Raw genomic sequence first — 23,232 nt, 5'->3', positions numbered from 1 at the left:
ATTCTTAGAGCTCAACTAGAGGACAGAAGTGGATAAAACCATGCCCTTGATGTGGTGAGATAAAAACCATTCTTGCCCCTTACGTTATCGTCATTATATGATAATAAACCATTCATTTTTGTGCTGGTGAATAACAATGCTGACATGTTCACAAAATAATGCGAAGCATATGGGTCCCAACTGTTTTTAAGTAAAAACTTCTCTAAAGATTTATTTAGGTTCCTTAATTATAGAGTGGTTTGGGAGACTGGCATGTGGTTTCAGTTTATGGTTATAAATGTTGGCTTTGGTGATGGTACGTGCTGATGTTGCCAGAGAGAAAGAACAAGATTGGGATGGGGGCTTGTGTCCTTCAGGGCCCACCCTTTGGTCGTTTTCTTAAACAATGAAGTCAGGATCTGTGTTTATACAAAATACCTATGATGACATTTATACTGTGCGTGAGATGGGGGTGTCAGTAGTCCAAGCCAGTTTTCCCAGTGCTTAAGTACTTTAATTGGTAAATTTTTCTGGCAATTTGAAATCAGGGCTCTCTAAGGTCCTGAAAGAATAACAGTCCCTTTTAGCCTTTACCTTATATGCAAATATACTCTCCATTAGCGGAATCAAGCCCAGTTTTGGGAACAACAGTTAAGTATTTCTGTCTAGACAGACAAGAAAACATTCAGTGTTCAACTTAGGTGTTTCCGGCCATGGGTGATCTTCTGAAGCCTCGTGTGTGTGTGTACGCACATACACACAATCATATGTGATTATTCATGTTAGAAGTAGTTTTGCATCATTTGGGATCTAGTAATAGTATAGTATATGAAGCTAAATTGTAGTCCCAGGAGCATGGGAAAAGGCCTGAATTAACCAACCGATGAAGAGGTTGGTGAATATGTATGGTTGGGAAGTTCATTTGTATTTGTCCTAATGTGCTTTCTGAGTTTCTTGCCAGTGATGATTATGATAGTGGGGTCTCTGAACTATTGTCTGGAGGTGGAAGGAGTGGGAGGGGAGAGAGGCTAATAAGAAAGCTAAGCAGTGCTTCCCTTCCCTGAATGAAGGTCATAGAAGAAATAGATTTCCTGTTTACCAGTCTTCATGGAGCTCACTTTGGTAGTGACTTTGGCAGTACTTGGAGAGAATCCACTCATTCATTCGTTCATAATTTGGTACTGGCGATGTCTCATGTTTATAGCTCTGTGGATAGAAAGAAAGCCTGTGCCCCAGAGGAGCTTACAATCCAGTAGGGGGTGCGAGGTGTGCATAACTAATTATAATACAGAAAGATTTTGGACATTTATTCACGCCTTTATTTCCTTTAAAGCACTTTGTACACTTTTATTTAATCATGTAAGCTAAAGTACGTGGCTCTATTTTCCGTTTGCACATGAAGAAGCTGAAGTTCAGCCACAGTGACTGACTCAAGGTCATGCAGTCGTTAAGTTGTGATACAAAATATTACTGAGTTCAAGTTATGACCACCCAGAGGGAGAGAATGGGCATCTCATATCACCTGTCTCAGTTGGATCACTTTTCTTTAAGGAGGCTAACATTAACTTCACAGAGCTGTTTTAAATATTAAATCTGGTTATAAGTATGAGACTACCTCCTGGCACATTGAAGGTGCTCAGTAAATTGTTGATATTAATGACTCCACACACTTTCTGAAGGAAAGCCAAAGTCCTTGATTGAAAGGCCCACTGTGGTCTGGTTGGCCAAATTTAAACTCTTCCTATATCCTAGCCCTTCACCTGCCTCCAAACTGATCTTTCTCATGTGCACCCTTGTGGCCCTGTGATCTATCCAGATGCAGAGGTGGTGTAACCCAGTGATCAAGAGCAGGGGCCAGTTCTGGTTCCTCTGTGTCACACAGAAGTATGATCTCACTTTTTGCTTCAGCTTCATCATCTGTAAATGGGATTAATAATAGTTTATTCTTAGTAGTTCTGTTGTGATTTGAAAATTGATTAAATATGAAGGGCTTGGGGGGACAGTGCTGGTACATGGTCAGTGCTGCTGTTTTTAGCCCTAACGATTACTATCTCATTTCCTCCTGCCACTCCCCTGCTTACAGCCCTGCAGTGTGGCTCCCTATCATCTCTGGGCTTCTCTTCTGGAATCTGCCCATTAATCTCATCACTCATCTGTCCCTTACTCATGTTTGCCTTTTAGCAACTTAGAACTGCTTTTACCCCTCACCTTTGTTTTCATCTAAAAGTCCTTTGTCTTGCTAATGAATTCTTTTCTTAAAAAAAAAAAATGTTTTTATTGATTTCAGAGAGAGGAAGGCAGTGGGAGAGATAGAAACATCAATGATGAGAGTCATTGATCAGCTGCTTACTGGTGATTGAGCCCGAAAAGCATGTGCCCTGACCAGGAATCGAACCATGACCTTCTGCTTCATAGGTCGATGCTTAACCACTGAGCCATGCCGGCTGGGCACTAATGAATTCTTTAGCACTGTTTTTCCACCTTCTAAGATTCTTGAGGTCCTAGTCTGATTCTGCAGTGTTTTTCACATAATCTTATCATTGCATTTATCTTGCTGGTTTTCATTTTCTGTCTCTCTCTTCTCTGCTTTTGACTGGAAACTCATGAAAGAAGGGCTGAGTCTTAATTATTTTTACATTCCCAGCATGTTCTTGACACAAGGTTGACTCTCAGTAAGTACTTGCTGATAAATTAAAGAGGAACTTTTACTAATTAAATACATTATCATATTGTCAAAATTATTTTTCAGTGAAGCTAGAGGGATCAAGATTCATCTTATTAGTAAATTTTGAGGAGGGGAGGGTCAGCATGAGGCCTGGCTTGGCCTTACTTGATAGGAGGCCTTTGTCATCATAGGGGCTCCGATTGAACAAGAACCATGGCCGACCCATAGTGCCATTTGCCTCTGGTGGACCTTACAGTTTCAGTCATTTGTGAAGGCGGTAGTCCCATATTTAGCTTAGTAATGGTAGTATCAGCTATTTGGTATTTGATACTGGTTTTCTAATGTTTGAATAAATTTCTCTCTCATTATTTTGAAACTCCAGTGTATTGTCCTGAAAATCTCAGCATTATTCATTTGTGGACATGTGATGTAACATTTTCCTCCTTGTTTCTCCGAATTTCCTAGATTTTAATAAATTGAGCCATAAATATAGTATGTGAGTTAAATAAAGCATAGCTTTAGAGTACAATAAATCAGTACCATTTTGGTTCATTGGGAATGCATGGGAAAAGGTAACATGGGCCACACAGGATGGATGATTTATTTATTAACTTTAAGAATTTGAAGGAAAGAAAATGTGATGTCTCCCGGCTTTCTATCTAAAGCACATCAGTGGCCCTTTAAGGGGCCCATAGTTACATTTGATAAACACAAAATAGTGAGCTGCATCCTAAGGACTTGTTTCCATTATCCCCTGCAGCTTTGCCCTGTCAGATGAAGCATACCGATCCCTGCGAGATCAAGATAAGGACCAGTGTATTCTCATTACTGGGGAAAGCGGAGCAGGAAAAACAGGTAAGACCACCACTGGACAACCTCCCTTTCCCCTTTAGAAGGTAATGCTGCTCAGAATGACCATGGCAAAGAGGGCCGGTTGGGCTCATAAGCATGACGCTGTGCAGGGCCACTGAGGGTTCCTTTGCTGCAGGCTGTTGAGGTCTCGGGGCTTCTTCCCTGAGGAATGCCAAATTATGAGGGCTTTGGGAGGCCACAATCACAGCTTCTCTCTGCTGAAAAGTGAGGGAAGAAGACACCAGGAAAGTGCGGAATTTCACTCTAGAGTTTTCCTCTGGAGCCTAAAGAATTGAGATTTTTGTGTATATTTTTATTTTTTTTATTTTTATGAGGTCTGAACAGAATTTTATTTTTAATTTTTTTCTGTTTATAACATTTTATTACCATGGTTTTCCTTTTTAAAATAACTTTTCAATTTTTTTGTATACCCCAGTGACCAGACGTTACATAACCTAATACGTGATCATCCCAATAAACCCCTTACTCATCCAGCACCACGCTTAGTTATTAGAATATTATTGACAATATTCCTTATGCTGTACTTTACATCCTCATGACTATACTATAACAACCAGTTTGTACTTAATCCTTTTACTTTTTTTGCCCACCTTTGTATATATTTTTAGGTGGGCTGGCACCTTCCCTATAAAATAAACTCCCAAATGGAAGGATTATGCTTTCTTTTTCTTGTGCTTTTAGTAACAGAAATTTGTATGATTGAGGGTCTTCAGTGAGAAAGTGATTTTACCTGGAAAAGATGAAAAAGAGCTGCACTCAGAGTCCAAACTCTGCAGGTTCAGTCTGCTGTTGTCAGTGGTTCTCTTTGAGAGAACTGATGAGCCCATGAAGGAGGGAGGAGGCTGGCGAGGGAGGGAGATGGTTGTTTTCATCTTAAAAAAATTTTTTTTAAATTATAGTTGACATAAAACAGTATATTAGTTTCATGTGTATGTTATAGTGATTCGGTATTTACATACCTTGTGATGTGATCGTCTCCGTATGTCTAGTCACCACTGTCATCGTACAAAGCTATGGTATGATTGACTGTATTCCCCGTGCTGGACATTACATCCTTGTGACTTATTTACAAAATGTTCTTGTGTTATAGCTGAGACTGATAATTGGTCATTTCTGCTGGTTTGCCAAAGTGGGATTTAAATGTTTCCATTTCCTTGGTTATTTAGTTATCGGATTAATAACCTTGATTTCCCAACGATCCTCCTGGATGTTTCAGTTAACTGACTGAATCCATTCTGTTCTTGAGCCCTTAGTAAGGTTTGTGCCTTTAAATTCTCACTATCTGCTTTGGAGTGGCTTTTCCTTCTACACCTGTTCCTTCCTCCACTTTCTTTAGGAATATCTGCTTTCTACCCCCGATGTAGCTAAAGAAGGAACGGTTAGATAAGTGTGTCCAGCTCCCTTCCTAGAGCCCTTTGGAGATCCGGTACACTGTTGTGCAGGTCCTAGGCTCTGGGTGGGCAGGAATGGAGGGAAAGACTGGCAGGTGAGAGTCCAAAGTAACAGAAAGCATAGTCGCATGTAGCTGGAAGAGATTTTAGTTATAGACCATCTAGTGTGGGGTCCTCCCCAGGGACAGCAAACTCCCTCTTTCTTAGTGATGGAGGGCTCACGGCTTTGTAAGGCAACCTACTGAATTTGTAATACAGGTTGGCTAGTGAAAGTGCTTCCTTTCCTAGAGTTAATTAGGCTTCTCTACCCACGGCCGTTAGCTCTGTAGTCTGGAACCTTAGCAAATTAGTTTACTTTCTCTTCTGTAGGACACTTAGTTATTTGAAGTTGTCCATCATATCTTATAGGGCTAAAAGTTCCCTTTTTAAAAAAAAAATTTCTCGTTGTGATTAACATTCATTTATTCTTCATCCAGGAAATAATTCCTTAGTACTAGGTAGTAGTAGTGATACATTGGTGAGCCAGACACCATCTCTGTCTCTGTCAGGTTTACAGACTAGTAGAGATAAATCATGGCTCCACAGTATATGTACAAACATCTAAATGTTTGCACATATATGTACAATTTATGTACAAAGTGTTAAGTCTAGTGAAGGAAAAGTACAGGGTGCTTATAAGAGCATATAACAGGAGGGTCAAATCTCACTCCCAAATTCCTCACTGTCGTGGTCATATTACTCTGAAATTTTCCCAGTTTGATTTTTCTCTTTACTCTCCTACCCAAATTTTATGGTCTCAATAAATAGGGCCACCAGTCTGCCCAGTTTCTTAAGCTAGAAGTGTAGGAGTCATCCTTGGTGTTTTAATTTCCTGTATCTCCCACATGAGATGCATTTTCTAACCTTGTCAGTTCTACCTCTGGAATATCTCATGCCAGGCTGTTTCTCCTTCCTTTTCTTCGTGTCCACATGGAGGTTCTGGTCCAAGCCACCGACCATTACTTCCCTTGGGGACTATTTGTAGCTTTGTCTGTTCTTCCTTTCCTCTTATGCTACCTCTAATCCCTTTTCAGAGACACCAGAATGACCTGTAAACATGAAAACTGGATGCTCCCCATGGCTTTATTGAGATATAATTGACATAGGACCTTGTTTAAGTGTAAGGCATTCAGTGTGATGATTTGATACATTATATAGTATGACAGGCTTCCCACAAGGTTAATTACCACACCCATCACCTCACATAGTTACCTTCTTGTGCGTGTGTGAGAACTGTTAAGATGTACCTCTTTGTGTGTGTGTATGTGAGAACTTTTAAGATTTACTCTCTTAGCAGCTTTTAATTATATATTTTTTAAAAAAGCAAAACCGAGTGGGCTTGTTTCTCGAGGTTCTGTGTGATCTAGCGCCTATTTCTGCACCTTCCCCTCCTGTTTTTTCTTTCCTTCAGTAATCACAGCTCATGTTACTTTTCTTTCTTTTTTATTTATTTATTGATTTTGTTTTGAGAGAGAGAAAGGAAGGGAGAAAAAGAGAGAGAAACATCAGTTTGTTGTTCCACTTATTAATGCATTCATTGGTTGGTGAGGCCCTGACCGGGGATCGAACCTGCAAGCTTGGTGTTGGGGGACAGTGCTCTAACAAACTGAGCTGCCCCGCCAGGGCCTCATGTTACTTTTCATTCAAAGTCTTGCTCTCTATTGTATGTAGGTGTTGTTTCATTATTTAGAACTTCCCATCCCTTTTTAGATCATTCATCTGAATCTCTGGGTATGGGCTCTTACCTGTATTTCCTCAAAAATTTGTGCTAATTTTGGCTGTTTATAACCCCCTCTCTCCCCCGTAGAAACTTTAAGAGGACATTGGTGTCTTAGGAGAACGTTTTTGCTCTTTTTCTGTCACTGACCAGTTCTTTCTTACGAAACAGAATTAATTCTTAGAAGCAGTACTGCTCCTTGTTTGTTTCCAAGTCAACCAATTAAAATGGAAACAGGGCAAGTTAAAAGCTGTGACCCTTGGTATAGGGCGTTTGTAGGGGTGGCGTATCTCATGCCACCTACCCCCGCCGCAGTCCTTTGGACTAGATCTGCAAACCTTGCTTTTATTTATGTGTGACGGAGGAAGAGATGAATATATGCCTAAGCCTATTAATTTTTTTAGTTATTACCCATTCTTCACATGACTAAAGGTATACAGGGTTTACAGTTGTTCGTATGGAAAATAATGGGATAATTAATGAGTAATGATACAAGAATAAACTGTTTCCCATACTCACACGTGTAAACCCGCCTTTGCCCCGACCCTGTGCTTTCTGAAGGTTGGCTCCTATCATTGTGTTCCTAAGTGAGTCATCAGATGTGGGCTGCGGCCGCTGGTTTGATCCCTCTCGGCACGTCTTCGTCTCCCCTGGAGCATATGCTCCAGAAGACGGCGCACCCGCCAGCGAGCCACCAGCATGCGACCCCTCCCGGGGAGGGCGCGCCGCTCTCGTGGAGCGGCTTCCTCGGGGACTGGCTTCCTCGGGGACTGGCTTCCTCGGGGAGCGGCTTCCTCGGGGAGCGGCTTCCTCGGGGAGCGGGCTCCGTCTCCCGGTGCGCTCACGGGTCCTCCATCCTGAAAGGCTGCCGGGCTGTCCTAGAGAGTCGGTGTTCATTCCTCTCTGAGAAAAACAGAAAACCAGCTCGCCCCCTTGGTGGCAATCAGGCTCCAGGGAGTTCATTCTTTCCTGCAGTTTTCTCCGCTCTTGATGTTTGTCCACTTAAAAACTTGTCCTGTTGGCTTCAGCGTCCCACCCACCGCTTGAAACCCTTTTCACCTTTCGTTTTCCCTGGATTCAGGCCTCCCTGAGATGCCCTGCCTTCTGCGTGAGCTGGAGGGTGGGCAGCTGCGCCTCTGGCAGGGCCACGCTCTGCAGCACCCGGGGTTCGCGCACCTTAAAGAAATTACCCAATTACTGCAGAAGCTGAAAGCTTACTCTCGCGTGTGGAATGGTAACAGTCCCTAGACTGACCCACTCTGCGTAGTGCGGCCCTCGGACTGTACTTTGAATGGCACTGCCCGAGGGTCACCTGACGTGTTTGGATGGTTCTGAGCTACGGGCATTCCTGGATCTCTCGATGCTTCAGTTGTCCGTTGTCACTGAACCTGGTGCTGGGAGGTGGGCACTACTCCTGAGGGCTGCTGTTTTGAAATATGTACCCAGCTATGCCCTTTGGTAGCTGCTAAGCCCTTCCTTTCGGTTATAGACCCCAGCAGCACCTCCTGCTCCTCTGTCCCTGGGTCATTTGGTGTTTTACTCACTTATTCCCATCTTTTTCTACTTCTCTTTCATTTTTGAAAGCAGTGGTAGAAAAGTTGCTTCAAACTTTATTATGGTTTTAATTGTATTAGACTATAAATTTGAGTAAAGCATGGAATTGATGTGCTGTTTAATGCCTCTGTTACGTGGCGATGACTTATGGGGGAACTGATGGGAAATAGTACAGAGATAGCAGCAGCGTGGCGTGAGGACTTTGGAGAGGGAGCTTGTTAATCTCATTTCTTTGGGGAAGAGGGAAGTCAGGCCATTTTTGAAACCTCACATTTTCTCATTAACTAACATTGTTTTTGAGTACATATAGTTATTTAAATTTTGGGTTAGTAAATAAATGAAAGAAGAGACCTAACATCTCTTGTGCACCCACATGTGCTATGTAGTTTACGTATAATATATCTTTTCAGTAAGAATCTTTACTTAAATTACCACGTGGTATCAGGGGACTTATTTTAAAAAAAGTGATTATTTAACAAGGTAGTCAGCCCCCCTTGGTAGATGATGATGTTATTGGCCTTAAATATTGTAGACACTCTTACACTGCAGTGTGGACACTAGGGGAGAGGTGTGAGCTCTTTGAGGTCTTTGGGGCCCTATTTATTTCATTCCTGCTGTGCTAAATAAAAAATTGATTATGTCTCCTAATAGTCCCCAAGTAGTTCTAGGCAGTGAACTCGCACTTGACTGATGTGGATACAAATAGTTTGTAGAGAACCGTTCAAGCACTGATGGGGTCAGGGAGACCGAACATGAGGGAACCATCAGCACTACACTATTACAGGGACATCAGAAGAAATCTTTGGGCCTGAGAAGATGATCCTGACATAAGAAAACATTATAAATTATTTGGTTTCTAATTTTACAGTTACATCAGATTCTAGGAACTCTTCAGCCATCTGCTTAAAGAATTATGAAGCCTGCCTTGCTCATTAAGACCTTTAGTTCTGAACCCCAAATGACCCTGTACTATTTTACATCTGTGATAGTTCCCTGACTCTTTCGGTGACAGAGATGTCATTGACTTACTGTGGCCTCAACGTCAATGAGTCTGAATGCTGAGTCTATCCAGAATAGCTAAGCAAACTTAAGGCCAAGATGTAGAGGGCTTTTGTTTTGTTTCTTCCCCGTGTGAGAAAGGCCTCTTCTGACCTTCATGTTTTATATGAATTATGAGAGATTTTTTTGGGCCAACTTTCAGAAGCAAAAATCACTTATATTTAGTTGTATTTCAATAAAAACATTGCCAGTCATGACTCCTCTTGGAGTAAAGGCTGTTTCTCATGGCAAGACCCACTCTTTTTGTACCATGAATAAACCAGCTCGAGGCTGCCTGTGGGATCAGTTTGTATGCACCGTAGCTGGGTTATTTTGTAACACCGCAGACTCAGGACTTGCAGTGTTGGGGAGCCCTAGTTTCATTGCACACAAACGTGGCCTCGTTGATTTCAGCAGTCATATTCTTTAGGTCAGTGGACCCCCAGACCTATGTGAGCTTGGTCCCTAGAAAAACCTTGGGCATCTTAACCAAGGAGATAGAGAGGTATAGAGGTAGATAAATACATCAGTATGTACATGCATGTCAATGTGTGGTTCTCTCTATATGCCATCTGACCTATATCATGTGTCTTATATGATCTCTGACATATGTTACATGTTTCTATGAATCCCCTTACATGTACACCTGTTAAGTTCTGGATAAATTTATTAGCAGTTCTGTGAAGAAAACTCAGAATAAGCCCTGCTTATATTAGCATGCATAGGTTTTGTTATCTTAGCAGTGAGATTCCTGTTCTTTTGTCTTCATGGTTGCAAATGACTTTTTCATTGAAATGTTTATTTTCTATTTCTCATTTACCTACTGCTGTTTTGCAGTGCTTTCTTTCATACAAAAATATTATATAAGTTTATGATTAATAATTACATAATAACATATATTAGTCACAGCCTAGTACAAGGTACCAAACAATACAGTTAAAGTGGTTATAACTTTTGCCTTAACAGGAATTTAAAATCCCCAGAATTATAAACTATCACTATCACCCCTTTCCATTCTTTGTAGAAATGAATTCTGATCTAGATATCCTGATCTAGTAGTATTTTGTTACAGGACATTTATTGATTTGTGCAGAATACCTGTTAAACCCTACAGGTTCTAGCACTTAATAGTGAGAAGAGATTTTGACCTCAAAGACTTTATATTTTGTTTGTCTGACTGTTGATACATTTTAGGATTCAAGTTACAGTCAAACATATGTACATAAATTTGCATATGTAAAGTATCTATGAGTTAGAGAAAATGATGAGCTAAGAATCAATTCTAAGCAATGCTGTTACATTTTGCTCTCCCTCCACACTCCCCACTCCTTTTTCCATTACATCCCCCATGACTTATTTTATAACTGGAAGTTTGTGCTTCCTAATCCCCTTTCCCTTTTGCCAATTTTAAATGCCAGTGTTTTTATGTCTAAAATGCAGTGCTTTTCAGACTTTTGAGTATACACGAAAAGTACACCTTTTTGTCTCAAATGGAATCATTTTATACCTTTACAGTGTACAAGAAAGACATTGCCGTTCAGAATATGATTACTGGATTGATGTATTCACAGTCCACTCAGAAGTATTGTTTTGGAAAATGCTTACAATTTTATCCTGTGATTGCCAAGGTCATGTTTAGCTGACCCTATGATAGTCGATATAATTCAAAAACTAGACTTGGAAATATGGAGGGTGATAATTATTGATTCTCCTCAGAAATAGACTATTTTTTAGTCTTAGTATTACATAAGGTTTTGACTTGGATAAATATCTCAACATTTAAATGAAAGTTCACATTTATTTGAACTTTAATACAGAAGAACTGAAAGGAAATAAAGTAGAAAGCTGTATGAGGTAACTGTTATTTCCTGTTTCCAGCATGATGAAATATCATGAGAACAGTCCTTTAAATTATGTTAAGTCTTGCAGCCTGTCCTTACTGGTTCATTTATTTTTCTAAAGAAATGAATATCTTGTGAACTACTTAAGGTAAAGACCAAGTATTATGTCAGGAAAAAAATTGTGAGTTGTCTCTTTTAGACAATGAGACTTTGTTTGGAGAAAATTACTCTTAATCCTGGCTTCCAAAAGTAAATTATTAAAATGAGCCCAGTATTAGAATTCCTGAAGGTAATTAAGAATCTGAACACAGAATCTTTTTAACAACTTAGATACAAGTATTCTTGAACTATATTTGCAAATTATATCTGAATTACTTGAATGATTTTAAAGTTAATAAAAGTGATCCCTAATTTCAATTTAAGTTAACCCATTTTTATATCTCAGTAGATATTGTGGATTTGTATATATGTACAATTTAACAGCCAGATTATATAAGTCAAATTCAAATTCTAAAAAATCTGCTCCTGGTGCCATTTAAAAAAAAAAAAAAATCAGTCATATAATAGAGTTGCATCTTATTGCTCACATTACATAATAAGGTTGTGTCTGATTGGTTAATTCTTGGTACCAGAAATCCTTATGTACAACTATAGGCACCTGATTTTTTAAAAAGTCACTTTGGGGCAAAAAGTGACTTTTAGGTAATTACATCAAAACCATACCTATTTTTTGTCAGATTGGCAAAAAAAAAATAACATAATTTTTGATGTGCCACAGAATTTTAGTAATTAGTTTATGTGTACCATGAGGTGAAAAAGGTTGAAAATTGCTGCCCTAAAGAGCAAGTGGTGTTTGGGCAATGTGCCCAAGGTGGCATTTCAGTTGTTCATTTATTATTTCTTCAACAGTGGGAAATGGGGCTGGAAGCCATGTGCAGGTCTTTGCAAGAGAAATGGCAGTGTTGAGATTCGCTCCCTTATGCTCAAAGGTAGAGGTGCCATCACAGCTGCGGAAGGCTCTCCTGCTCTGGGACAGTGCCACCAGAGCAAAGACTTGAGAGAAAGCAGGATTTGGGGAGATTGGTTTCCTTACTGCAACTGCCCAACTGAGGGCAATGCTTTATTCAGCCGGCATTTAGTAGTGGAGCAGTTCCCAGATCCTGATTAGGGAACATTAGAACTAGGACAGTTCAAGGAGAGACACATTCCATGGCAGATAAGTTGGGAGATGGAACCTTCTAGATCCCTTTTCAGAGTTCCCAAATGCACGTGAACCTCCAAGAAGTCCTTTAAAAAGGAAACCTGTTTCACTGCATCTAACTCTCTGTGGCCCCCCAGTTCATTTAGACCTCATTTTCCCTAAATACCTATGAACATTCCTTGGACCTCAGTATTAAAAGGATCAGGTTCTAGGAGGCAGGTGCTGAGAGGGGACGTGGGCTGATAGACATGGAAGGATGAAACCATCAAAAACAAGTTTTGCCCACCGTTGAGCCAAGAATTCTTGGTATGCCTCAGGTGGCCTGCTTTTTTCTTTTATCAGCTTACCTTTCAGAGTTACCGGCGAAGCCTATGTAAACAACAGAGCCCCGAAAGGGCTACATTTCTTGTTACCAAATCCTTAGATTAGCTGCTTAGTTTTTAATTGAGTTGAAGAGTAATTAATTTAGACTAATTGTGAGAAAACTAGTTTGATTTAGAAAATATTTCTGAGCAGAATGGCCCTTTAATTAAATTAATTAATAATTAATTAATTAATTTTAAATAAAAACTTTTATTTCCATCCCACGCTGAAACCTCTCTCTCCTGTGGTTTTCCCCACTGTAGTAAATGACACCCTATTAGTGTTTTATGACTTCTGAAACAATTACCACAGACTTGTAGGTTTAGAACAGTCCTTTTAAAATGTAAAAATATATTTGGTGAAGACACCCAGGTTATCAAGTTATTTTTGGCTTGAATCACCTTGTACAATATAGTAATTGTATGTAAATGATTTAAGAGCATAGTTCCCCTGAGATTTTGTTGGCACTGTTACTCAGCAAATTTTTTTAGCAGCCCAGTGATAACCTTTAAGCACAGTTCCTATTATATCTGATTTAATGATGTGTCATGGAATAGAAAGGACAAATACTTCAAAAGATTTCCAGGACATATTGACTCCCAGGTATAAAGGCGTTTGAAAACACCGACAGTAGGGTCGTATCCTCCCAGTTCCCTTCTCCAAAAAATTTGTCTTAATTTGTTAATACGGCTTGTTTCATCCACAGAGGCCAGCAAGCTTGTCATGTCCTATGTAGCAGCTGTTTGTGGGAAAGGAGCAGAAGTCAATCAAGTCAAAGAACAACTTTTACAGTCCAACCCGGTCCTGGAAGGTAGGACTCTCTGTGTGCATTGGGTCGGTGTGACTTGAACCCTAGATCCAGTTTCAGATACCTGGTGCTGGGACGTGGGCTGGGAGGGAAGGGGAAAGAAGAGATTCGGGCCCAGACCTGCCGAGCGAGGGAGCTGCATCCTAAGAACTGTGTTGGCTTCTGTGCTTAAAGGAGGGGACACTTTATTCATGTAAAAGGAGCTTTCCCACTTAAATATTTTTCCCCTTCAGTTATAATTTGAACCACTTCAATTTTACTTAAAAATAATCAACTGCATTTGACTTGACGTCTAGGAAAAACTTGGTGGAAAAGAGCAATGTGAGCTAAGTGCTATTTTATCACTCAGGATAACACACGTGGCTGCTTATTTCTGTTGTCAGGGAAACCAAGGCTAAGCCAGACAAACACTTAAGGGCCACAGAAAGCTCGAATTCTATGGTTGGCCATCTGTATCAGTCAGCTCTGGCTGCCACAACAAAATACCATAGACTGGGTGACTTAAACAACAGGAATTCATTTTCTCATACTTCTGGAGACTCAGAAGTACAAGATCAAGGTCCTGGGAAGGCGGGTTTCCTTCTGAGTCCTTTTAGCCTGTAGGCGGCCACATCTTGCTGTGCTGTGCTTGCTCGACCTCTTCTTTGGTGGTGATGGTGGTGGTGGGAGCCTGACTGTCTCATGACCTCATCAAACCCTAATTTCTTCCCACAGGCCTCATCTTCATATTGGGGTTACAGCTTCAACATATGAAATTTTTTGGGGGGGTGGGATATGCAAATATCCAGTCCATAATACCATCAGGAAACAAAGCCCGAAGTGAGTCCCCTTAATGCCATGAAGTTTGGCAAAAACCATCAGTACAAACCATCCTTGACTTTTAGAAACTGGAAATCAAAGTCTTTCCTTATTACTGGCAAGCCCTTGACATTGTTTTATTTTGTAAGCATGTCTTTATTGTTTTTGGGGTAGAGTAGGGTTTCTCAACCTACTCTATCGATATTTTGGACTGGTTAAGTCTTTGCTGTGGGGGCTGGTCTGTGCATTGTAGGATATTTGGCAGCACTCCTAGCTGCACCCCCGCCCCCCCGCCAGGTCCCTAGTTGTTACCATTGAAAACCACCCCTGATTAGAAGTCCCTGGTCTGGAAGAGTAGTTCGGTTCAACCCTTTGTTCAAAGCCATGGAAAGTCAAGATTTAACATGGATTAGTGTAGAGCTGCTTTGGAATCGGGGGGGATACCCCCACTGTGGAGGGACAGAGCCCTCCTCTTGTCAGGCCTAGCCCTCTCATCCACTTATCACAAGGAGATACCATGCATCTTTATCCCCCAGATAGTGGAATAAGAGTCACAAAAATACTTCAACTTTGTGAAAAGCAAAGACAGAAACATGTATTATATTGTTATTGATCTTTCTTTCCCTCAGTACCTTAACAAATAAAGAAGCTCTTATAGAAAGTGCTGCATCTTCATTTTGTTCCAGTATTTGACTTTTTGTGTACTGTCTTTTGCTTTTAAGTTAGGATTCTACCCATGTGTTGTATTTCTGCATGTATTTATTTTAAGAATGCCATGATCTAAAGGAGAAGCACTGTGGAATGCTATGGTTTGCATCTGTGTTGAGAGTCTGGCCCTTTATTCAATGGTATTTGAAGCGAGGCCCCAGTACAGGAGATGGAAGAAATGTCTCCTGTGGGCATGCATTATCTTTTATGGGAATGCTTTACTGTCTCACTGGAGCTGCTACTGTAAATGAACATTTAGAACAATGAACTTAAAAAAACAATTGAGGAATGTGTCTCAAGTGTTCTATAATGGAACCCTTGTTTTTGATTCTGTGGCTCACAATAAAAGACTTTAGTGTTTAGAGCTGTGTTTTGTAATGTGCAACTCAGAATTTATTTGATGAAAAGATGGTTTATGGCTTGCAAATGACGCCCTGAATAAAGTTTTTTTGAAGCAATTCCTTCACTTGCCCTTGACCTTCAAGCCACAACAAACTGTCTTTTATGTATCGGCATCTCGAGCTGGACTTTGGGGCCGTGCAAGTTAGTTAACTTGGCACCTCTACATGTTCACACCCACCAAGAAGGACTAGCCTGTGAAAACACAGAAATAATGTCATGGTCTTCATGATCACTAGGTCAACACTCACCAGTCTCAAGACTGCATTTGCTGGTGCAGATGGGATAAAAATGTGAACCTCTTCAGCAAGTGTCCTTTTTTGAGTATTTCCTGTGTGCAGGTTTCCTTACTCAATATAGCATCTCAGTTTACTTTGTGTAAGAACTTTCCCTTTGTTGACTTTTAAAATTTTGTCTTAACTGAGGAGGAGCCAACTATTAAAAAAAAAGAAAGGAAAAAAAAAGAAAAGAAAAGCCAGCTGATGTGAAATATAATATATCAGGTTTGGCTACTGAATATCCAAAATGAGCTTTCACTTAAACACACACTTCCACTCCTGGTCAAGAGGTTGCTGTAGAAACTTGGACCAGCTTTTAGCCCTTAGTTATTGTTCGAGCTTTTGCTACTCTGATCATCTTCTCTACATTTGATTTAATGAAGTTATGGAGGCTTCCAGGGATTTGATGCCTGATCTCTTAATCTAAAGATTCCTTTCTGTTCACCACACCATCGTGTCTCCTTAGTCCTTGCTAGCTGTAGTGTGGCTCGTGGATCCCAGTAAACAGCCTTGGGGATTGGCAGAAACACAGAATTTCATGCCCATCTCTAGACCCACTGGACCAAAGTCTGCACCTTAATAAGACCGCTAGGTGATTGGTTTGCACATTAAAGTTTGAGGTGCACTGCTGGGCTTCTGAAACATCAAACAGGAATCTCCTCTGCTTACATGACTTACATTTATTCTACACAATCCTTTGCTACCATGGCTCAGATTAATTTGTCTCTACCTTGTGCACAAGCTTGATGAAAAAACCCCTTTACCTTATGACACTCCGAACTACCTGTGTTAAACAGGAATACTGTGTGCCTGGGTGGCATCAACCCCTGGTTTTCTTACATGCCCTCATTTAAAAGGGGATCCAGTGGGAAATCTTGTCCCTGAAGCAGTGGAGATTGGATCACACTTGGATTTTGAATCATGGGCCAATTTGGTTTTCTTTATAGTCTAGAAAGTTTCACTTAGGTCTGATGGACATAAACTAATGAAACTGTGTAGCATGTTTAACTATTGGAAATTATGTTAGTTTTCAAATATCTTACTCTTTCTGTTATAAATGGCTTTACTTAAAATTACGTAAACAATTTAAAGATTCTTGGGCCTTATTTAATGTGGAAACCACATCAAGTTCCATAAAACTTTTGGTATATTAAGTAGTTACCTTTGAAATAACCTTACTCACTGATGATGGTGGTGGAAGAGCACAGAAGCCTTGCTTGCTAGCCATGTAATTCACTACTGTCAAAACAGTTAAAAGATCCTGAATCAAACAAGATTAAGTTTATAGTAATACTTGGAAAAAATTCCATGAATCACAGGAGTGACTCTCTTTTTCTATGAACTTATAAGATATAGAAGCTTTAGTATACTTTCTATTAAGTATGTTTCTCTGGAAATTTTAGGCAGAAATGTCATTGCTACAAGTTGTATTTTCTAGGATTTATATATTTCAAATATATTTTCTTTCTGCTTGAAATTATTTCCTGTCAATTTTAACATGCCTTGATTTCTTTCTTACTAGCTTTTGGAAATGCCAAGACTGTAAGGAATGACAACTCCTCTAGATTTGTAAGTATTTGTATAAGCATAAGTGTTAACACTAATATTTAGTTCATGTATGTTTAAACAACCAGTAGATGTTTAATATTGCTTAATACACACATTTTAAAAATAAGAACACCATTGCTATTGAGACTCTGAGAGTTTTATACAGATTATTTCTTGCTTTCTGGAATTTTCTTTTTTTAGTTCTTCTTGGAGTGGGAAGTTATTTTATTTTATTATTATTTTTTATGTTTTCTTATCACCTGTCATAAGATTCCGTGAGCAATTTAAATGAGACTATTTAGAATAACTTATCTGAGTTTTGGTATTTAGAAATCATAGTTAAGAATCGGAAAGTATGTAGAAAGAAAGATAAACTGGGGTCAAGTTTGTGCCCTGTACAGGTTTTGTCCTTTATTCAGTGATAGCAGAATGAAAGGAGGTATATTCTAAAACTCGAGAGAGGTAAAGTCATTAGGATTGGCCCCTAATGGGGGGCAGGGAGAGAGGACTGAACAGTAAAATCTGAAACTAATTGTTGCTTGGAGTTTGGCTGAGTTGGAAAATGCTAATTCCGCTAAGAGGAACCTTTCCAGCTTCCTCTCCATCACCCTCCAGCCTGAGTCTTCACATCTGCCCACAGGAATCTCTCCAGCTGTGCCATGCCCCGTCCTGCATCTGGTCTTTACAGAGACACAGACACTGCCTGGAGGCAGCAGGGGGAAATATGTTGAGTGTGATGCTAGCATTTTGAAATCGGTTTCTTTTTTCTTTTTTTTTAATGGATTTTAGAGAGGGAGAGGAAGAGAAAGAGAGAGAAACATCGATTTGTTGTTCCATTTATTTATGCATTCATTGGTTGCTTTTTGTATGTGCTCTGACCAGAGACGAACCTGCAACCTTGGTGTACTGGGATGATGTTCTAACCAACTGAGCTACCCAGCCAGGGCTTGAAATCAGTTCCTTTTTTCTATAGTTTAACCAATTTTGTAATAAAAGATCATTTACTTCATAAGCTCTCTTCTCACACATTACTTGGGACCGTCTTTGATCTTTTATGCCTCTCTGCCACAGACCCTTACTACTTTTTCTCTTCCCTTCTTTTAGCTCCTTTGGTTTTTCCTCATTGGAGTTATCCAGTGCTTAAGGCAAAAGAATGGCTTCCGTTGGAGATAGTTGTGATAGTTTGGAAAGTGGAAGCCTTCTAATTCCAAGGCTCTGAATTTTTTCTATTGGATTAGCTCCTTCAGTTCTGATTTGAGCTGTGCCTTTTCCTGTTGTGGTAACATGGCTAATCTCATTACATAAATAGAATTAGAAGCAAAGTGTGGGCAGATAGAAGTAGGTCCAGTAGATCAAGATTCTTTATAGAGATTTCATTTTTGCTGTTTGCAAAGTACACACACACACTTTACCAAAATAAATTTGCAAATATATTTAGTCTGTAGACCATGGAAATCAAGAAAACCATGTTGCTTAGAGTCATTACTACTTTGGGACATTTGAAATCTATTGAAAGGCGTGGCAGGTGATTTGGCTTATTAAGTAAATTCAGAGAAATCCTATTATAACAGAAGTATTAGGATATGAAATTAATACTGGATTATAGGCTAAATCATTTCATGCCCAGTTTCGAGTAATTTCTGTGCTTTGTGGTCTGTGACTTGACCAGTAATATACTCAATCCATGTTATAATTTTACAGTCGGACTCTACTGTGTATAGTTACTACCGTACGTAACTGTTTATGACTCCATGGAAATTGCATTTCCTTTGACAGTGTTTGATGGGTTAACCCAGAATGAACTTCTTGATCTTTTCACTGAGAGATCTGTTTGACCCTGCGATGGTCTCATTGGGCGTGCTCATTAAGGCTGACATTTTAGACCAGTGTTCCCATGGAGGTGCCTTACAGTGTCCCCCAAACCCTAACACCTCTAGCTTGAGTTTCTATTAAGAAAGAGACCCACTGTTTTTGAAAAAAAGTTTTAAGGCTTTAGAAATCATTGTTCTCAACCAAGGATTTCAGGGGAGAGGAGAGGAGTAATTTGTTGAGCATCTGCTTTGTGCAAAGAGCCAACTTATGCCCTGGAGAGTATAGGAGAGAATCTGTAAGGTTGGGAAAATTTCTTTACCAAACTTCTCATTCATTAGGAATGAAAAGCCTACACAGTTTATTCATTTTTAAAAAAAAACTCTTATTTTTTAAACACAGTTAAACCTTAGTCTCCCTGCATCTCCTCTTGCGGCCTACTGTCCTTTCTCTACCAGTATGTGGAGCAATCTTTGCAAATTTAGGTCCCTTCACTGCCCTGCTGAAAAGCCTTTGGTGGCTCCCCCTTGCTCCTGGAAGACAGTACAGACTCCCCCCTGAGGTCCTGCTTGATCTGGAATGGGCCTGCTCTGCCCTTGCCTGCCCCTGCTTGGCCTGAGCCCCACTCCCTTGTGACTGTCTGCCTTGTGCTAGCACTTGCTGGCATCAGGCGTTTGCAGTTGCCCATGCTCTGTCCTCAGATCTTTGCATGGCCAGCGTCTTGTATTATTCACCTCAAATGTCACTTCCTTGATGCCTTCTCTAGACTTTGACTTCATCCTGTTATTTTTTTCAGGCATCCATTAGTCTCTGGAATTATTTACTTGCTTCCTCTGTTTACGTGACCGTTGACCTTAGCGAGTAGGAGCCGTGGGAGCAAGTACCTCATCTTCTTGTTCTCTGTGGTGGCTCAGTCCCTAGAACAGTGCCTGGCGCCACAGTAGACACTCCAAATGTTTATTAATGAATGAAGCTTATAGACTAGTCAGAAGTCATTATAAGACAACACATGAAATAGTAGGTTCCCCAGGAAAGATCCAGATTGTTTTATGAAGTTCAGAATAGGGAAGCTGGAGGAATCTGGGTCCATGGACAGTCCTGTGGGGGCCTGTAGATTTAAATGTGCCAAAATCGAGTGGGGAGCAGGTGGAGCTGGCAGCACAGGCTGAGGAGGCTGAGGAGAGAGTCTTGTGCGGACCTGCACTTGGGTTGCAGAGTTGGTGGCTAGACCAGAGGGTCTGGAAAGCCTCAACTGGAGGGCTTCAGTGTCAGGTTCAGGGTCTTGGATTTTGATTTGCAGAGAATGGGAAGCCACTGGTTGTTTCTGAGTAGACTAGTGACATGATCAGAACCAAGCCTTTGGCCCTAATCAGGATATGGCTGGATGGGAAGATTGCCATACAGGTATCAATGAAATTCCTAGTGCTGTCCAACAGCTTATCCCTGATTGGCTTCCTTTTACATTTTCTGCGATGTTTGTTCTACTCGCTTCAAACCTATCCTTACTCTCAGCTGATTATATAGTGCTTACCTCACAGAGATCATCTTCACCACTACCATCTTCCTCCTCATCATCCAAGCCCTCAGCCTTAGTGCCTCACCTGTCCCTGTATGTATATACACACCCTCCTGTCACACTGGGAGATTTTCAGCTCCTGTCTCACACACGCCCTAATCCCTCCACCTCTGCTCTAGAACCTGTTGCGTCTTATGCCTGGGGACCACCTTCCATCAAAACCATCTCCTCTCGTAGGGTCAACCTCTCACTCTCCTGTGAAGTTACCCTTTCTCCCTTCCTTTGTAGCTGCCTCACTGGCATTGTCCCCTATCATCATGGAGAACATCACTACCTACTCAGTTGCCTGGGCCACATTCCTGGGCTTTTTAATCCGTGTCTCCCTCCTCTCTGACCTTGTACATCCAACCAGGACCTGTCATTGGAACTGGGTAGCTCTCTACTCTGTTTACTTTTCCCTTGTGCCACTTGTGATTAAAGCCACCAACATTTCTCCCCTGATGACTGCTACCTCCTATGAGCTACATCTGGTCTTGCTTCTTTCTAGTCCCTTGTATACTAGCCAGAGTGATCTTGTGAAGAGGCAAGCCTGCTAATGGCATCCTTGTTTAGAAACCTTCCATGACTTGACTTGGCTGTCCAGAGAACGTCTCGATGACGTGCTCCGCCTTTCCTCCTGATCCTCACGGACGCCAGTTCTTACACCTGCTCCTTCCTGCTCTGCCCCCTTCTCACGTGTCTGACCTCTGATACTTAGGGCAGACTTCCTGTTCTCCCTTTGTCCCCTTTTCCTTGTGTATAGCTCCATGAGCCCTGTAGGAGGCATCCCCATACACAGTAACGTCCTGTTTATCTGTCTCCGTTTCCCCCTAGTCTGTGTTTGAGGGCAGGGGCTGTACCTTGGTGTCCCTTGTGCCTGCTTCCATATCTAGGAAGACCTTAGTGACCTTTACTTAATAGCTGCTTAGTGGAGGCTTTAAAAGGGCAGATGACCCGTGATAATGAAGAAGGCGGGAGAACATGCATGAGCTAATAAAGAGTCACAAATTGCATTGCTGACTGAGTGCCATGTGATCCTGTTTCTTCTCCCTTACCATTATTTTGAAAATAGAAAAGAGTTTAAGTAGTTCTTTGGGAGAATTATTTACAGACCATCTCTCTGACTGTTACTAAGGTAGAACATGAAACAAAACGAAAGACTACTTAGATCAACGCACCCTTTTCAAAACAAAAAACAGCTGTCGGGGCTATTCTGTTATACTTGTTACTCTTTAACTAGACAATTACAGACCAATTCTTTAAAAATTACAGTATGAAACTCCATGTGTACTTCTCTGTGTTTAATATACTGTCTATAAAGTGTAATATGAACCTGGTTATATATTGCTGTGTAATCTAGATCAAAGCCTAAGAGAGTAATACTGAACAGTCTTTGATTCTGAGCTGGTCACATCACATGATCATGTATTTGATTTGAGTAGATATAAAAACAATACTTTAAGTGTTCCACTGTCTCCAGTGTGTTTGGCATTTCTAGCCATGGCTTAAACATTTTGCCTATAAAAACGAAACAATTTATCTTCCCAAGTAATGCATATACAAGAAATACTTATTTTCCTCAGTTTTATTGTTGAATTGAATACACACACCCTTCAGAATTGGAAACATATCTGAAATGGAAAATTTACGTGATGGTTGAGAAGATCTATTCTTGAATTAGCAATGGGATGTTAGTTTCGAGTTAATGGAGTATTTAATATGAATTATTCATGTAGGTTTGTTGTGCGTCATGGTTACATAAACTGTGTCTTTCTTAATTACATTTAAATAAATGTGTAAAGGGCTTACTCTTATGTTGTTCTCTAAGAAGATATGCTGAATGAATATTTTGAGGGGATCTTGAAAACTCACAAAGTCTTTCTTTTGCAGGGCAAATATATGGATATTGAATTTGATTTTAAAGGTGATCCACTGGGAGGAGTGATTAGTAACTGTGAGTATTTTACTTGAATCCTTTTAAAGAAGTTTAGAATAGTAAAACATGTATTTATAATATATTTTAGATATTTGGGTCTTTAGGAGATGGGTATAAGAATACGTTTTCTTATACTACTTAGACTTTTAACCTATATGTTTCAGGTTATCTTACGTAATTTCTAAATATTTTAAATATATTACATAGTCTTTACCTTTGAAAAACTCTTTTGGCATCTGCTAAAGAAATAGATATTAGTCCAACTGTATTTTATATACTATAGATCTTTAAGCTAATCCAGTGATAAAGAAGATCCTCCATTGGTTATTTCCTTCCTTCCTTCCTTCCTTCCTTCCTTCCTTCCTTCCTTCCTTCCTTCCTTCCTTCCTTCCTTCCTTCCTCCCTCCCTCCCTCCCTCCCTCCCTCCCTCCCTCCCTCCCTCCCTCCCTCCCTCCCTCCTTCCCTCCTTCCCTCCTTTCCTTCCTTAGATATTTCCAATTGATTTTTACAGAGGGAGGACGGGAGAGGGGGAGAAAGAGATTAGAAACCTGGATGAGAGAAAATATCAATTGGCTGCCTTCTGCGCTCCCCTTACCAGGGATTGAACCTGCAATCTGGGCATGTTCCCGGACTAGGAATCGAACTGGCAACCTTTTGGTGCACAGGATGACACCCAGCCAACTGAACCACACTGGCCAGGGCCAATGGTTATTTTCTTTAACAAACTATTTT

General features: G+C 40.5%; 1 protein-coding gene across 6 annotated transcripts in view; it reads left to right on the top strand.

The window, feature by feature from the left end:
* MYO1B (myosin IB) overlaps nt 1-23,232 on the top strand; it is a 150,717-nt gene that overhangs the window by 65,783 nt on the left and 61,702 nt on the right. For all 6 annotated transcript variants that reach the window (XM_081142752.1, XM_081142755.1, XM_081142754.1 and 3 more), the window contains exons 4-7: nt 3,405-3,499; nt 13,368-13,472; nt 17,175-17,221; nt 22,455-22,518. In XM_081142752.1, the coding sequence (XP_080998878.1) occupies nt 3,405-3,499; nt 13,368-13,472; nt 17,175-17,221; nt 22,455-22,518 (311 nt within the window). The remainder of the gene's footprint in view (nt 1-3,404; nt 3,500-13,367; nt 13,473-17,174; nt 17,222-22,454; nt 22,519-23,232) is intronic.

The sequence above is a fragment of the Miniopterus schreibersii genome (assembly GCF_964146895.1).
Source record: "Miniopterus schreibersii genome assembly, chromosome: 7".
In the NCBI taxonomy this organism is placed as follows: Eukaryota; Metazoa; Chordata; class Mammalia; order Chiroptera; family Miniopteridae; genus Miniopterus; species Miniopterus schreibersii.
The sequence above is the reverse complement of the archived record's forward strand: the minus strand, read 5'-3'. Positions and strand labels throughout refer to the sequence as shown.